The sequence below is a fragment of the Bison bison genome, unplaced genomic scaffold, assembly GCF_000754665.1.
Source record: "Bison bison bison isolate TAMUID 2011002044 unplaced genomic scaffold, Bison_UMD1.0 scf7180017864471, whole genome shotgun sequence".
In the NCBI taxonomy this organism is placed as follows: Eukaryota; Metazoa; Chordata; class Mammalia; order Artiodactyla; family Bovidae; genus Bison; species Bison bison.
In genome coordinates, this window is record NW_011495032.1 from 20,358,386 (window position 1) to 20,371,217 (window position 12,832).

A 12,832-nucleotide genomic window follows, 5' to 3' on the forward strand; every position below is an offset into this window, starting at 1 on the left:
AGGAGGAGAAGGGGACGACAGAGGATGAGATGGTTGGATGGCATCACTGACTCGATGGACATGAGTCTGAGTGAACTCCGGGAGTTGGTGATGGACAGGGAGGCCTGGCGTGCTGCGATTCATGGGGTCACAAAGAGTCGGACACGACTGAGCGACTGAACTGACCCGCTATTGCTGTATTTGGTAAATTATTTATTAAATAATCATTGTATTATTAAGTATCTGCTATGTTCCAGGCACTAAATTAAATGCTGGCTGGGTACACAAGCTGACTAAATGTGGCCTCTGCCCTAAAGAAACTGAATTCTTAATGGGGAAGACAGACTTATAGATAATTTCAATTTGATTTGGTAGCTACTAAGATAGCATGCATAGGATGCTATAGAAATCCTCGAAAGAGCCTGTAACTCAGCTTAGAGGGTATAACAGAGCTGTTTTGAAGGATGAGCATGGATAAGATAGATAAACAGAGGTGGGGAGTATGTGCCAGGAAAAGGGAAAAGCATGAACCATACTATGGAATCATGAAACAGTATGGCATGAATTTGAAGGAATACAACACAGTTGAGAATTACTAGAACATAAAATTTGAAAGAAGACTAAGATGTAAGGGAAGCAAGAGTCAGTATAATGGGCTTTCTAAGTTGCACAAAGGGATTTTGACTTTATTTTGTATACAACAAAGGAAAATCATATAATCAAATGGAAAAATTAAAGGAGGAGTTTACAATAAGCAAGTGACATAAGTGTATTTTTGGTAGGTTACTATGGTTGATTTGAGGAAGATGGCCTTAATAGGATCAAAATAGGGGGAGGCCAGTCATTCAGGAAAGTACTGCGGTAGTCCAGTTGAGAGTTGATGATTGAACAGATGAATGACTAAGATGCATCATTATGTCCTCAAAGAATTTTTATTATCTCTAGAAAAAGGAAATGCACTTCCTTTAGTTCAGAATTGCATCACTTAATCATTTTTCTCTCAAAAAGTCCAACAAAAGAAATTTTTGACTATTAATGATATTTTAAAACACATTTCTATGTCAATATGACACACATTCCTTCTATTTTAACAATTATATAGGATTTAGTTATATTAATATTATGCTTAATAAACAGCATTTTGGTTATTATCAAAGTTTTATGGTGAATTTTGTAAAGATTACTTTTTCCCCTGCTTTGGATTAATTCCTAAATTCTTTGACTTTACTTCATAAATGGTCAGAGGAAATAGTTTACATACAAGGAAATCAGAAATAAGCTGAGAAAATGTATTCTAATGGGTAAATAATTCATTTACATTACTTACAGAAATATGTAATTGGCTATAAACTGTTTAAGATATTAATGTTAGATTTTTTTTTCTTTTTATTGGTCTCTTCTGCATGGCATGTGGGATCTTAGTTCCCTGACCAGGGATGGAAACTGCACCCCCTGCACTGGAAGCTTGGAGTCACTGGACCAACAGGGAAGTTTTAGATTTTTTCTTTAAAACTGTATTTTGGGCAGTAAGCTTTTGTTTGTTATCACACATATTTGCTCCATATCTCTTTAATGTTTGTACATTTTTAGACAAATACTTTTGGTTAAACAATGTCTTGCATCTCCAACTTGTACTTAAGAAAAATGTACATTCTTCAATAATATATTTTTCCATTTGAAAAAAAATGTCTGTTTTCTGGTTTTGTTACTTTGTTTTTTAAATAAACTTGATATTTTAGAATAATATTAGATTCACAGCAAAATTGAGTGGAAAGTACAGAAAGTTTCTATAAATCCTCTTATACCCACTCAGGCACAACCTTCCACCAACACCCAGCACCACTGTGGCACTGTTATGGTGCATTTGTTACAATCAATCACACATCATTGATACATCATTATCATTCAGAGTCCTTAGATGACATTAGGGTTCATTCCTGGTGTTGTACCTTTTGACAAATAGGTATAGCAAATTTTTGACAAATATATATTGACATATATCCACCATTGCAGTATCATACAGAATTGCTTTCACTGTCTTAAAAATCTGTGCTCTACCTATTCATCCCATCTTTATTTTTTGTTTAACTTTTGATGTATCTGCTAATTGTAAGATAAATGGTAAAATAGTTCTTTCCCCCCTTCTGATATTCAACTGTCACAATCATATTTGTTTTCATAGATAATCTTTTGCCTGTCGTGTATCCCCAGGTTTGTTGTATATTGAGTAATTACATTAAGTAGGACACATTTCTGGAATAAATGTTTTTTAACATTGGTCATTTTTTTCTATTGATTTGTATTTGCTGTCAATTATAGATTTCAGGGACAGTTTTCAGTTCTGTACTGTATAGAGGGTTTTCCCAAGTGCAGACTCTTATGTGGCCAGATATGATGAAGATATATCTGTTCTTGTCTATGTTCCAGTATGGGCCCAGTTAGTCTTTGAATGAATGAATGAATGAGCTTTGTGAAACCATTCTCCATAATTTGTTGTTCAGTTGCTAAGCTGTGTGTGACTCCATGGACTGCAGCATGCCAGGCTTCCCTGTCCTTCACTATCTCCTGGAGTTTGCTCAAACTCATGTTAATTGAGTCAGTGCTGCCATCCAACCATTTCAACCTCTCTCACCCCCTTCTCCTCCTGCCCTCAATCTTTCCCAGCATCGGGGGCTTTTCCAACCCGTCATCTTCTTCACACTAGGTGGCCAAATATTGGACTACAGCTTGAGCATCAGTCCTTCCAGTGAAAATTCAGGGTGGATTTCCTTTAAGATTGACTGGTTCTATATCCTTGCAGACCAAGGGACTCTCAAGAGTCTTCTCCAGAACCACAGTTCAAAAGCATTATTTCTTTGGCGCTCAGCTTTCTTTATAATTGGTAGCATATTATTCTCATGGTAACTACTCAAGTTTGGAACATGTGAGTTCACTGAAGTCTTAAAGCTTCTAAGAGATATATATCATCCAACCCATTCTGTACAGAGAAAAGTTTTTGCATGATCATAAAATTTTAAAATTCAATCTATTTTATGTGGTCCTGATCCAAAAAAGAGGACTTCCCTGATGGTTCAGTGGTAAAGAATCTGCCTGCCAATGCAGGAGACTCAGGAGACTCGGGTTTGATCCCTGGGTCAGGAAGATCCCCTGGAGGAGGAAATGGCAACCTACTCCAGTATTCTTGCCTGGGAAATCCCATGGACAGAGGAGCTTGGTGGGCAACAGTCCATAGCGGTTGCAAAGAGTTGTAAGTGATTCTGCATGCAAGCAAGGCAAAAAAACCCCTCAAAACAACCAGTTTTATGAAATGCCTACTATATAGTAAAGCACTATGTGGACACAAAGATCAAAAAGCCAGTTTATGTTCTCCAGAATTCACAACCTAGCAGACCAACATTGAGTTTTAACTATTTAATGTAATGTTAGATTCAAAGTGTAGTCAAATTTCCTAAGTAATTAATGACTTCTTCAAAGCACTGTGCTGTGTGCTTAGTTGCTCAGTCCTGTCTGACTCTTTGCAACCCCACAGACTGCAGCCTGCCAAACTCCTCTGTCCATGGGACTCTCCAGGCAAGAATACTGGAGTGGGTTGCCATGCCCTCCTGCAGGGGATCTTCTCGACTCAGGGATTGAACCCACGTCTCTTGCATCTGCCAGCATTGGCAGGCAGGTTCTTTGCCACTAGCGTAACCTGGGGAGCCCCCTAATTCTGTTTAGGGAAATGCAAATCAAGACAACAGTGAGATAACATTTTATTACAGTAAAATACAACCAATAAAAAATTTACCATTTTATTTTTTATAATTTATTCTTTAATTGGAAGAAAATTGCTTTAAAATGTTGTGTTGGTTTCTGCTGTACAACAACACAATTCAGCCATAATATGTATATCACATCCCTCCCTCCTCTCCTCCCACCTCACCCTTCTAGGTCATCACAGAGTACCAGGCTCAGCAGCATATGTTACATAGCAACTTCTTACCAGCTATTTTACACATGGTAGTGTATATATGCAGAGAAGGCAATGGCACCCCACTCCAGTACTCTTGCCTGGAAAATCCCATGGACGGAGGGGCCTGGTGGGCTGTAGTCCATGGGGTCGCTAGGAGTCAGACATGACTGAGCGACTTCACTTTATTTTTTCACTTTCATGCATTGGAGAAGGAAATGGCAGCCCACTCCAGTGTTCTTGCCTGGAGTATCCCAGGGACGGGGGAGCCTGGTGGGCTGCCATCTATGGGGTCGCACAGAGTTGGACACGACTGAAGTGACTTAGCAGCAGCGGCAGCAGCATATATATGTTGATGCTACTTTGTCTATTCATCCCACTCTCTCCTTCCCCTACTAAATTCACAATCCTGTTCTGTATATCTGCATCTCCATTCCTTCCCTGCAAACAAGTTCATCAATTTCATTTTTCTAGATTCCATATATTTGCATTAATATATGATATTTATTTTTCTCTGACTTACTTCACTCCGTGTAACAGGCTCTAGTTTAATCCACCTCACTAGAACTGACTCAAATTCATTTTTTTTAATGGCGGAGTAATATTCCATTATATGTATGTACCACATCATCTTTATCCATTCATCTGTTGATGGACATCTATGTTGCTTCCATGTCCTAGATATTGTAAATAAATAGTGTTGCTATGAACATTGTGGGTACATGTGTCTTTTTCTATTATGGTGGGATTGCTGGGTCATATGCTAGTTTTATTCTTAGTTTTTTAAGGAATCTTCATACTGTTCTCCATAGTGGTTATATTAATTTACATTCCCACCAACAATGTAAGAGGGTTCTCTTTTCTCCACATCCTCTCTAGCATTTATTCTTTGTAGATTTCTCAGTGATGGCCATTCTGACTGGTGTGAGGTGATACCTCATTGTAGTTTTAATTTACATTTCTCCAATAATGAGCAATGCTGAGCATATTTTCATGTATTTATTGGCCACCTGTATGTCTTCTTTGGAGAAATGTCTGTTTTATTCTGCCTATTTTTTGATTAGGCTATTTGTTTTTCTGATATTGAGCTATATGAGCTGCTTATATATTTTGGAGATTAATCCTTTGTCAGTTGTTTCATTGGCAATTATTTTCTCCCATTCTCAGGGTTGTCTTTTAATCTGGCTTATTTTTTCCTTTGCTGTACAAAAGATTTTAAGTTTAATTAGGTCCCATTTGTTTATTTTTGTTTTTATTTGCATTACTTTAGGTGGGGGGTCAAAGAGGATCTTGCTGTGATTTATGTCAAAGAGTGTACTGCCTACATTTTCCACAAAAGCTTTATAGTTTCTCGCCTTACATCTTTAATCCATTTTTGACTTATTTTTGTGTATGGTGTTAGGAGGTGTTCTAGTTTCATTTTTTTATATATAGCTGTACAGTTTTCCCAGCACAACTTATTGAAAAGGCTGTCTTTTATTTACTGAATATTATTGCATTCTTTGTCAAAGATAAGATGCCCATAGGTGTGTGGGTTTATCTCTGGATTTTCTACCTTGTTCCACTGGTCTATATTTCTGTTTTTATGCCCGTACCTTACTGTCTTGATGACTATAGCTTTGTAGTATAGTTTGCGGTCAGGAAGGTTGATTCCTCTAGCTCCATTTTTCTTTCTCAAGATTGCTTCGAGAGGGCTTTACAGGTGTTGCTAGTGGTAGAGAACCCACTTGCCAATGCAGGAGACATAAGAGACATGAGTTTGATCCCTGGGTTGGGAAGGTCCCCTGGAGGAGGGCATGGCTTGAGAAATAAAAGATTGCTTTGGCTATTTGGGGTCTTGTGTGTTTCTACACAAATTGTGAAAAATTTTGTTCTAGTTCTATGAAAAATACCCTTGGTAATTTGATAGGGATTGCACTGAATCAGTAGATTGCTTTGGGTGTGCAGACTCAGTTGTGTCCGACTCCTTGCGACCCCATGGACTGTAGTCTGCCAGGCTCCTCCATCCATGTAATTTTCCAGGCAAGAATACTGGAGTGAGTTGCCATATCTTATAATCAATTTCATAGTATTGATTATTCCAATCCAAGAATATGGTATATCCATTTGTTTGTGTCATCTTTGATTTCATCAGTATCTTACGGTTTTCTGTATACAGTCTTTTGTCTCTTTAGGTAGGTTTATTCTTAAGTATTTTATTCTTTTTGTTGCAATGGTGAAGGGATTGTTTCCTTAATTTCTCTTTCTGATTTTTCATTGTTAGTGTATAGGAAGAATGCAAGAAATTTCTGTGTATTAATTTTATATCCTGTGACTTTACTGTATTAATTGATTAGCTCTAGTAATTTTCTGGTGGCTTCTTTAGGGTTTCATTTTAACTATTTTAAAGTGTACAATTCAGTGGCATTAGTTGATCGTTGAACAACATGGGGGTTAGGAGCACAAACCTCCATATAGTGGAAAATTTGAGTGTAACTTTACAGTAAGCCCCTCTGCATCAGTGGTTCTGCATCTGTGGATTCAACCAACAGTGAATTGTGTAGTGTGTATTTATTTTAAAAATTTGCATGTAAGTGGATAAATCCATGTTGTTCAAGGATCAGCTGTAGATTCACAGTGCTGTACAATGATCATTATCTAGCTCTAGAATTTTTTATTACCCCCCACAAAGTAAACTCTATCCTTTAAGCATTCACTTTCCATTCCAACCTTCCTTCACCCCCAGGCAACCACTAATATGTATTTTTGTGCATTTGTCTATTCTATTTCATATAAATGGAATATAAAATGTGGGCATTTGTGTCTGGTTACTTTTAAAGATTTATCTATGTGGTGGTATTTACCAGTACTTTATATGGCTGTATAATATTCCACTGCCTGGATATTTGATTATCTAGTCATCAGAACACAGATATTTGGGTTGTTTCTACCTTTTGGTTATTGAGACTAGTGTTTCTATGAATATTAGTGAGATAACTCATTTTATACTTATTTGTCAAAAATGAAGAAGTGGATGATATCAAGAATTAGGGAGAATTCTTTAAGGGTAAGTCACTGATGGGAATATAAATTTGTTTAATCATGCTAGAAAATAGCATTATCTTGTGAAATTGAACTTTTACATCCTGTATGATTGAGCAATAGCACTCTTAGATACACACCCATGAGAAACTTTAGCATGTAAGAACCAGGAGATATATATAGATGAGAAGGTTAATAGCAGTACTGTTTCTAAGAGCAAAAAACTTGAACCACTTAAATGTGTATTACCAGCCATTCCTTTTAAGGAGTTCTGCTATAAAGGGAAAGAAAGAAATGGAGCAGTAGTGGAGATTGAGAATTTTTTTCAAGATGGGGGAAAAAATAGCATATTTTTATGTTTAAGAATTGATTACATGGACAAGGTGAAAGAAAGAATCATGGAGAAAAAAATTTCTGGAGAATCTGATTTCTCAGATACTGGATTTTTCTCCTAGTTTTGGAGGGTACTGTACATACCCTCCAGTTTTATCTATCCTTCTCTTGCCCTTTCTTAAACTGTTTGACCAAACAGCATATCAACTAAGTACCCAAAGGCTATTTGTGTATCTGTTGTAACTCCTATAGAGCATCTACTTTCTATATCACCACAGAAATCAGATCCAACTTACCGTACACCTCAACTCATAAATTACTGTGCAGCAGTCAAAATGAATTATAGAGTTACAGGCAAAAATATGAATCTACTACATGTAGTATGATATCTTTTTTTCCTTTTGGCTGCGCCAGCATGGCTTCTGCAATCTTAGTTCCCAGACCAGGGATTGAACCTGGGCCATGCAGTGAAAAGGCCAAGTCCTAACCACTGGACCACCAGGGAATTCCCATGATATCCTTTTTTAGAATGCTTAAAACACGCAAAATTAAACAATATGCTGCTTTGTTGTTGTGCACTTACTAAATCCTATCCAACTCTTTGCGACCCCATGAACTGCAGCATACCAGGCTCCCTTGTCCTTCACTATTTCCAAGTTTGCTCAAATTCATGTCTATTGAGTCAGTGATGCCATCCAACCAGCTCATCCTCCGTTGCCCCCCTCTTCTCCTGCCCTCAATCTTTCCCAGCATCAGGGGCTTTTCCAATGAGTCCACTAGTGGCATCAGGCGGCCAAAATACTGGAGCTTCAGCATCAGTCCTTCCAATGAATATTCAGGGTTGATTTCCTTTAGGACTGACTGGTTTGATCTTCTTGCAGTGCAAGGGACTCTCAAGGCTTGTGTCTCTATAGACTTAGACATACTATATATGTAATAACATATATGCAAAATTCAGGACAATGATTACCTCTGGGAAGAAGACAGGAATACAAGGAAAAAAAGAGCACATAGATCTAAATCGCCAGTGATCTCCTAGTTCAGTGGGTCTCAAATTTTAGTGTGCATCAGAATTCCTAGAAAGCTCATTAAAACCTAGATGGCTGGGAGCCCCCGGAGTTTTTGATTCAGGAGGTGAGTGTGGGGCCTAAGAATATGCATTTCTAACAAGGTTCCAGGTGCTGTTTTAATGCAGTTCTGCTGGGATCACATACAGAAAACCACTTCCAGTTTATAAATTGGATTATGGATTCACAGGCATTACATTTGCTTTATTAAAATAATATAATAAAGTTATTATTAAATAATTAAGTTAAATGGGAGAGAAAAAAGATGGCCAGTCATAGACCAAAGATGAGAGTATGTCAAGAAGCAAGGTTTAATATGAATCCAGTTCTGGGCTATGGAGGCATCCTTTTTGAAAAATGCTAGGATTCCCTTACTAAAAGCAAACATGAAAAACACTTCTCTAGGAGAACTTCAGTATCATTTTAGAAGAATACTACCGGCAACTACACTGAGAAATAAATCTGAAGATTGTTTTTCTCCTTAGGTGCACGGCGAAAGCATTCAAGCTTTCTGAATCTCAATAATCTCTGAAAAGACTGGACACATCACAGGCTAACCTCTTTCATGGATTCAACAAAAATTGCATTTGGAGAAAATATTTCTGTTACTTTTTCAGATCTTACCCTTTCCTCAAGTACTTTATTTAGGTCATCATTTTTCTTCCTTCCCTTCTCTCTCCTCCCTTCTGGATTTATTGTATCCACTAGGTTCTGAGAGGAAAATGTATATGATATTTTAGATTCCTACGTTGACCATAGCTATGTAGAGGGTATAGTCCTGCAACTGGTCACTGACAGGAGTTTGAGGAATGCCTGAATATAAAATTCTTGCCCATAAGCAACTCAGCCTGGAGGAAAAAAAAAAAAAAACACCCCAAAACAGATCTATAAATATAAAATTACATCCCAGAGCAGGTCACGCAGCATATTATAGAAAGATACAGACTTATCTGCTTTCACAACCTCTCCTACACTCAGCTCCTCTAAGCTATACTCGCTCGCTCCCACAATTCACAACAGCTGCCCTGAGGCCAGTGGAGGGAGGCGCTCGGGAGGGGCGGCGGAGGGCCGGCGCTCCGGGCCGGCCTTCATTGGCTTTCTGGCCGGAAGCGGCGGTGCGGCCCGGCTGCGCATGCGCCCCTCACACGTGCTTCCAGAACGCCCCCTTCGCCGCTAGAGATCCGCGGGCGTCATGCTGCGAGTTTCTGCCTTCCGGCTGCTAGGTCGCAGAGGGGCGAGTAGGGTCTCGCTCTTGGAGGACTTTAGCTTCCGCTACTACAGTTCGGGTCCTCTTGGTGTCCGCGACGATACCCGCGACTCGCGCGCCTACTTTACCACACCTATTTTCTACGTGAACGCCGCGCCGCACATCGGGCACCTGTACTCCGCGCTGCTGGCGGACGCCCTGTGCCGACACCATCGCCTCCGAGTTCCCAGTGACGCCGCCACGGGATTCTCCACGGGTACCGATGAGCACGGCCTGAAGATTCAGCAGGCAGCCGCCGCCGCGGGCCTGGCTCCGTCCGAGCTGTGCGACAGAGTCTCTGCCCAGTTCCAGCAGCTTTTCCGGAAGGCTGACATCTCTTCCACCGACTTCATCCGCACCACCGAGGCCCGACACCGGATAGCTGTGCAGCATTTCTGGGGGATGCTGAAGTCTCGGGGTCTTCTCTATAAGGGCCTCTATGAAGGTTGGTATTGCGCCTCCGACGAGTGCTTCCTGCCTGAAGCCAAGGTCACCAGGCAGCCCGGCCCGTCAGGGGATTTGTGTCCTGTATCTCTCGAGAGCGGACACACGGTCTCCTGGACCAAGGAAGAAAACTACATTTTTAGGCTTTCCCAGTTCCGGGAGCCGCTCCAGCAGTGGCTGCGGGGCGACCCTCAGGCCATAACACCGGAGCCATTCCATCACACAGTCCTTCAGTGGTTGGAGGAGGAGCTGCCGGACCTATCGGTCTCTCGAAGGAGTAGCCACTTGCACTGGGGCATTCCGGTGCCCGGGGACGATTCACAGACCATCTACGTATGGCTGGATGCCTTGGTCAACTACCTTACTGTAATTGGCTACCCAGACGCTGAGTTCAAATCTTGGTGGCCGAACACCTCTCATATCATAGGCAAGGACATTCTCAAATTCCATGCTATCTATTGGCCTGCCCTCCTCTTAGGGGCCGGCATGAGCCCACCACACCGCATCTATGTCCACTCCCACTGGACAGTCTGTGGTCAGAAGATGTCTAAGAGCTTGGGTAACGTGGTGGATCCCAGGACTTGTCTTGACCGCTATACGGTGGATGGCTTCCGCTACTTTCTTCTTCGGCAGGGCGTCCCCAGCTGGGATTGTGATTACTATGATGAAAAGGTGGTTAAGTTGTTGGATTCCGAGCTGGCAGATGCTTTGGGAGGTCTCCTGAACCGATGTACTGCCAACAAGATCAATCCTTCTGGGATCTATCCGGCTTTCTGCGCTACTTGCTTTCCCAGTGAGCCAGGCTTGGTAGGGCCGTCAGGTCGTGCTCAGGCAGAGGACTACGCTCTAGTGAGCGCAGTGGCCACTTTGCCCAAGCAGGTAGCAGACCACTACGATAACTTTCAGATCTATAAGGCTCTGGAGGCAGTGTCCAGCTGTGTCCGGCAGACTAACGGCTTTGTCCAAAGGCATGCGCCATGGAAGCTGAACTGGGAGAGCCCCGTGGATGCTCCCTGGCTGGGTACTGTGCTTCATGTGGCCTTGGAGTGTTTGCGAGTCTTTGGAACTCTGCTCCAGCCTGTCACCCCAAGCCTAGCTGACAGGCTGCTGTCTAGGTTGGGGGTTTCTTCCACAGAGAGGAGCCTTGGAGAGCTCCATTTTTTGTCTCGATTCTATGGACATCCATCCCCTTTTGAAGGGAGGAGACTGGGACCTGAAACTGGGGTCTTGTTTCCAAGACTGGACCAGTCTAGGTCCTGGCTGGTAAAAGCCCACAAGACCTAGAAACTCAGTTCTTATTAGCTTGTGGTAAAAAAGTAAATTTGTTATTTTCTTATTTTTTGCATTTTCAGGGAAATTATATTAATGCTTTCTAAAGTGTTGGATCAAATGAGCACATAAGTACTGTCCCTGTGAAAAGAGGTTTGATAGCCTTTCAGGAGCCTACTCCCTACTCTTCAGTTCTCTGTGTGCATTAACCACTGTCCTTTGTATCCCAGTGTCTCTGAGATGTCTCCAGGGGTAAGAGACAACTTTGCTGATACTATTCCTTCTCATTGTGTACCTCCGTCCAAACCAGTTATTTGCCCAGACTACCTCTCATGGCTTGTTTTTTATTGGCCTGGCCTCTGCTGGGCAGAGAGTGGGGGTTGGAGGCCCCCTACCTCAGCTTTTACTTTGTTACATATGTTGAGTCTCCTGTTGAAAACAGATTGTTTCATTAAAGCTTTAAAAACCAGTGTCCTAGATTAGATGATTTTTGCCTATATTTTTAATTCTTAACAATCTTGACTCCCAGTTTTCCTAGTTAATTGTCCAGTAGTTGTGCTTTGTACCATTATACTTTAACCGGTAGATGGCTCTAGTCTCACATATTTAATTACTTAACATTGAGGTTTCAGAATATTTAAAATACATTTTCTGCTTTGTAATTTTGCATAATTTAAAGAAAAATTTTATTTTCTTAAGGATAACTGCAATTACTGCTGTTTTACAATAAGCAATAAAAAAGATCAAAATCCTCATTTCAGACTACTGAAAAAGGACATTCACTCCATTAGATGTTTAGTCAGCTAATAAGTAACTATCACATGTGTTTGGACCATGATAAATTATAAAGCTCTCTTGATTTACTTGGTATGTTAAAATTTTTTTAAACTTTAATAACATTAGGTTTACAGGTGTGATTTAAAAAATCTGTAGAAAGTTCAGAAGGGTAATCTTTTCTTTATATTTCTTGGTCTTAATTTTGTTATCCACATATATAATTTACCTTATATGATTTCTTTTGGTCACTCAGTATGTATAATACAGTATAGAAATTGTGGAATAGCTATTATAAATTTAATACATTTACTTTCAAGTAGTTTTTATTATTTCTTTTGCTCCTTTAACATTAAAGTTTAAAAGTTTTCTAAGTACCTTATTCAGATCAGTTCTGTTGCGTTTGTTGAAGGTGATGGTGAAGGGAGGAAATGATCAGTGCTCCAGGAATCTCAAACTGGACTTAGGGATCTCTCCAAGGCTCCATAAGAGAACATCACAGAGAAGATGTTAAGGTATCAATTTATACAGTGACTACAACATAGTAAGCCAGCATTATTTGCCCAGACTAGTCTCATGGCTAATCTCATAGGTGATTAGACAGCTAGGGCAAAGTTTAAAATGAGAACTTGCCTTGAGATATCCATTCTAAGCATGGTAGCAAGCAGAGAGAGCTCACTATGAATTAAACTATTGTGCTAGTAGTTCCCCCAGATTTATTCTGGGTGCTACTGTTCAGCTCCAGTTTCT

General features: G+C 40.4%; 1 protein-coding gene across 1 annotated transcript; it reads left to right on the top strand.

Moving 5' to 3' along the window:
• The first annotated feature begins 9,509 nt into the window (after nucleotides 1-9,509).
• MARS2 (methionyl-tRNA synthetase 2, mitochondrial) lies at nucleotides 9,510-12,462 on the top strand. The gene has a single exon (XM_010860912.1). The coding sequence runs from the start codon at nucleotides 9,542-9,544 to the stop codon at nucleotides 11,321-11,323; it is 1,782 nt and encodes a 593-aa protein (XP_010859214.1). The 5' UTR covers nucleotides 9,510-9,541; the 3' UTR covers nucleotides 11,324-12,462.
• The last annotated feature ends 370 nt before the right edge of the window (nucleotides 12,463-12,832 follow it).